This window comes from Indicator indicator, chromosome 29 (genome assembly GCF_027791375.1).
Source record: "Indicator indicator isolate 239-I01 chromosome 29, UM_Iind_1.1, whole genome shotgun sequence".
NCBI lineage: Eukaryota > Metazoa > Chordata > Aves > Piciformes > Indicatoridae > Indicator > Indicator indicator.
The window spans coordinates 11,937,866-11,942,916 of record NC_072038.1 but is presented as its reverse complement, the minus strand read 5'-3'; the positions used below and the strand labels follow the sequence as shown (position 1 = coordinate 11,942,916).

The following is a 5,051-nucleotide window of genomic DNA, read 5'->3' as shown; positions in this document are numbered from 1 at the left end:
CACTAAGACGTATTCATCTATACTGGTACTACATACTTGTTAACTATATACAATATTTCCTCTCTACCAGCCTGCCAGCAGGGAATGCTGCTCTATAATGGGAGGTTGCTTTCTCATTTTCAAACTTTGGAGTGACCAAATGTGCACAGAGTATACAAAAAAAAAAAAGCTGTCAAAGGAGAAATAGAACCATTGGGTGCTTCTGAGAGTTTTCCACGAAAACCCTACAGAGATATAGCAAGACTAAAACCAGCATGTGATAAGTAGTCTGGACTCTTTAGTGCAAGAAGGGAGAAAAGCCCTATGAGTGTCTGCACTTCTAAAGCCTTAGGCTGAATTGGGATAAACTAGGAACAACATAACCACCTTCACAGTCTCACAGTGTATCAGAGGTTGGAAGGGACCTCCAGGGATCATCAGGTCCAACACCCCTGCCAGAGCAGGATCACTTAGGGTAGTCCACACAGGAATGCAGCTGGGTGGGGTTTGAAAGTCTCCAGAGAAGGAGACTCACAACCTCCCTGGGCAGCCTGTTCCAGCACTCCATCACCCTCTCTGTAAAGAACTTTCTTCTCACGTTGAGGTGAAATCTTCTATGTTCAAGTTTGAACCTGTTGTTCCTTGTCTCATTACTGTGCACCACCAAAAAGAGCCTGGCCCCCTCCACTTGACACCAACCCCTCAGATATTGATACACATTGATGAGATGCCCTCTGTCTTCTCTTCTCCAGACTAAACAGCCCCAGGGCTCTCAGTCTCTCTTCATAGGGGAGATGCTCAAGTGCCCTAAGCATCCTCATGGCTCTCTGCTGGATTCTCTCCAGCAGTTCTCTGTCTCTCTTGAACTGGGGAGCCCCAAACTGGACACAGTATTGCAGGTGTGGTCTCAGCAGGGCAGAGCAGAGAGGTAGAAGAACTTCCCTAGCCCTGCTGGACACCTTTCTTGATACATCCCAGGATCCCATTGGCTCTCTTGGCCACAAGGGCACATTGTTGTTCCATGCAGAACTTGCTGTCCACCAGCACACCAAGGTCTTTTTCTGTGGAACTGCTTTCCAGCAGGGCAGCCTCTAACCTGTCCTGGTGCCTGTTGTTATTCCTCCCCAGATGTAGGACCCTGCCCTTGTCCTTATTAAACTCCATGACGTTTGCCTGTACCCAGCTCTCCAGCCTGTCCAGGTCACGTTGGATGGCAGCACAGCTTGAGGGGTGTCAGCCAACCCCCCTTCAGCTGCAGTGTGATGGAGAGAGAGGATGCTTTCCCTCTCCCTATCTACTTGCTAGCTTGTCCATTTTGCTGTCCTCTTTAGAGATGCAATGCCCATCTATTAATGCCAAAAAGGGTTATGTTTTCCTCAAGTGAATCTGTACCTTTCTGTTAGGAAGTGAACCAGAGTCAGGCTGCTCCTTGTTACTAGATTACCCTGGAGTCTTGTCTTTACTGCCCATTATTCATGACAACAGAGAGGGACCGGTCCTCTAGATGCAGTCTACCATCCACTAAAACACAGATGAAGAGCCAGGGAGCTCTGTTGTGGGCATGTGCTGGATGGTCTGCCAAGAGAATATAAGCTAATGCTGGAGAGTTACAGATGGCTTTAGGACTGAGAACCCATGGAGTGGGTCTGTCCCACTTCCAAAATGAACCTCAGTGTTAGCTCTTGTAACTGCTAATATTCTCAAATGCCACTCTAGCATCCCACCTACATGGACCATCTGCCTGCTCTTCTCAGAGCCTTGGTGAGTGCTAGGCCACCACCAGCAGCTAGGCACAACCCCACAGTCATCTCTCAACAATAAAGAGCTAGGGGGAGAAAGCATTTTTATTAACAGACCATAATAACCATAGTGAAGGATGCAGCTCTGTAAATGAGCAGACCAGAAGAGCAAACAACCCTGGCACTGCTCATGAGTCATTCCCACTGTGTAAAGGACAGGGATTTGGTGCAGCAGCTATTCCACAGCTACTTTACAGAAGATAGAATCTGCATTAGTTGTGTTTCTTGAGTTCCACGATTCAGGGAAAAAAAAAAAGAAAAGGTGCTATGGTGAAAGCTGGGCCTGGAAAGGAGATAAGGATTCCAGTCTGAAGTCTGTTCATTCTTTCTTTGTGTGATCCTTACTTTCTCTCTCTGTATCTCTCTACCTGAGTCCTTCTGAGAGAGCTATAGCCATGATACAGCTGAAGTTTGATACAGTCAATGCTGAAAGAGGTATTTAAATAGATATGAAAGATAGATCTGCATCTAAACCAAGATAAACTATCACTACTGCATTGGGTGCTATTTGTATACAAGCTTCTAACAATGCCATTGTGCTTAGTGAGGCTATTCAGGGTTCTCATGTCAGGTTACATCCTGATTATCCATGGCTGTGTAAGAGTTGGGCAGTCTAACTTTTGTTCCCTGACGAGAGAGGTGTATAGAGATTATAGATCACTTGCAAGAAACCTTTCAAATTCATGGTGCTGGGAGATTCGGTCTCCCTTTGTAATGATGCAGAAGTGTATGATGGCATTATTCAGGGGGGTTACTAGGTACACAAGTGAGCAACATAAAAGGACCACAGAAACATTGCTGCTGTTCCTGTGACTTGTAGGACTTAAATTCAGCTTTAAGGCTTGATCTTAAGAAAGCCAACTGTCTCCAATTCAGTTTCTATTTCTTCAGAAAGCTATCTTAGCTTATTTTTTTTCCTCCCAAGGAAAGTTTAAAAGTTTAGATTATTTGCTTGCTTTCCTCTTTGTTTGTTTTCTGCTTCCCTTACTGATATTGATGGAAATTTGAGAAGAAATCATGACAAGTTCAGGAAAAGAGGTTAAATCTGCCTCTGTGGGCTGGAGAAGCACAGCTTCTTTACAACTGCTAGCAAGAAGCCAGCAAATCCAGAGGAAGGGCATTCATTTTAAAATTTCTAAGCAGCTCTGTCTTGGGTGACAGGTTGGACTTTGATGATCCTTGAGGTCTTTTCCAACCTTATTGATTCTGTGATTCTGCCTATTGATGACAGTCAGCATTGCCCTCAATCAGCTGAGGACAGGGAAGAGAGTGACAACTAAAGCTACCTTTTTCCATTCCATCCCAGGCACCTCTCAAGTGGTAATGACCTGCAAATAAAGCAATGTCAACATCTTTATCTCTGTCCCTTTCTGCTTCACTTAGGACAAAGCAAACGTTTCACACCTCTTGAAAGAGAGAGGACTAAGCCTATCAATCACCAAGAGAGAGAAGGGCAGCAAGGTGCAGAAGAAACTTGTTAGCCAAAAAGACCTTGACCTTGTAGCTCCCAAGTCATGGGAAGAGTAAGAGAAGCTGATGGAGGTGATGTTGGAATTACTGGAGATGCAATAACAGCCTTGATGAGGCCCAACTGTGACATGGCACAGCTGAAGGGAGGCTCAGGGGCAAGAGGCAGGGTTTGACACATGGAGATGCACATGGAAAAGCCAGGAGGAGGGTGGCATTTGCTACAGAGCCTCACAAGTTCTCTTTCCCAAGGGGTGGATCATTACTGGGACAGGCATTCCCTGAGGCAGGAATGTTTTTTCCAGGAAGTATTTTGTGTCCTGGCAGGGGATTTGTGTGTGGCAAGGAGAACTCTGCCCCATAAGAACAGAGCTGAGGTACTACCTATGGAAAAGAAGTGCCAGGACAGGCTTGGCAGGGAGCTCACAGGCAGCATGGCAGGTATGAAATTCTGATGGGAGCAGCAGCTGGCTGCTGTCAGGAAGGCACTGGCTCAATCCTTTTAAAATCTTTGGCATTTCTTCTCTCCCTGCAGGGCAGAGCAGCCTGCCAAGGTCATTCAAAGATGTGCTGAAGCTGAGGGCAGCGTGGCTCAGCCCCTCAGGGGTGGGATGCTATGCCCACCACCCTGTTCCTGCACAAACAACAGCACCAGGCACCACCTGAGCCCAAACCAGGGCCCTTCTCCAGCGCCCGAGTGGGCAGCAGCGTCACCGCTTCCCACTGCCAGGGGGCTGCGAGGCAGCAGCAGCGTAAAGGGGAATGAGTGGCTGGCAGGCAGGACTGCAAGCCTCCAGCCATGCAGGGCTGAAGAGAAGTCGAGCCCCGAGGCAGAGGCACCGCATCAAAGCAAGCAACGCTTGAGCTCACCTGGGCAAGGCGAGGTCCTCCCGCAGCCGCCGAGCAAACATCGCAAGCAGGAGCTGCAGCCCCAAGGCAGGTCCTCACACCACAGTAGTCCTTTTTCCTGGCAGGTCGGAGGGATTTTCGTAGCCAGAGACGAGCCCCTTTGCCCAGCGGGTGCCAGGGGAGCCCTGCTGCATCACCACCAGCCGGATGGGGGGCTGGGTATCTGCAGGGACCTCCGGAGCGTATTCCTTGCTGGGATCCTTCCCCCTGCAGTCATAGAGCACGCAGGAGATCAGGAAAACCAGGAGCAAAATAACATAGCTAGATACCAGAATGATGAGATTCAAGGTAACAGGGTCAATCTCCAGATAAAACTCCATTTGGTCCCATGCTGGTGAGGGCAAAGCCAGAGAATGAAGTTTCATGGACACGGGGGAGCGGCGCCCGCGGCTGCTGCCTGCAGACCTATTGGCTTTGCGGTAAAAATACTTTAATCCTCAGCTCTCCTGTGCCACTGGTTTGCCCCGAACTGCATGATTAAAGCAGCTCAGTTTAATAACTTAAGCTCCTTCTTTTAATGCCGCGTTGCCTGCAGTGGCAGAAGCTAAATTCGAATGCTACATTGGCAGGAACGCAGCCCCCTTGCTCCCGGACCCTCTCTTGTCTCCACGGGCAGGGATCAAATGAGCCTTTCTCTGAGGGCATCTTGCAGGATCTCCCTTCTACAGGTGGGTTTGGGCTGATGGGCTGCAGAAAACTGAGCCTTGGAATTGGCAAACGATTATGGAAATAAATTAGGGAGAAAAGCCTTTGCAAGGGAACCCTTCTCAAAATCTAGGGACACTCATTCTCATTGTTGCCCTGTGCTAGGCTAGAGAAGAGCTTTTAAAGAGAACTAAGGACTTTTCTTACCCAATTCCACACCAGCATTGCTGGGACATGTCCCACAAGTGTCAC

General features: G+C 48.3%; 1 protein-coding gene across 1 annotated transcript; it reads right to left on the bottom strand.

Moving 5' to 3' along the window:
* Positions 1-4,189: 4,189 nt before the first annotated feature.
* SMIM36 (small integral membrane protein 36) lies at positions 4,190-4,474 on the bottom strand. Its single transcript, XM_054393772.1, has one exon. The coding sequence runs from the start codon at positions 4,472-4,474 to the stop codon at positions 4,190-4,192; it is 285 nt and encodes a 94-aa protein (XP_054249747.1).
* Positions 4,475-5,051: the final 577 nt, after the last annotated feature.

Coding starts and splice junctions, on each gene's coding strand:
- SMIM36 (XM_054393772.1), bottom strand. CDS start 4,474: ATGGAGTTTTATCTGGAGATTGACCCTGTTACCTTGAATCTCATCATT.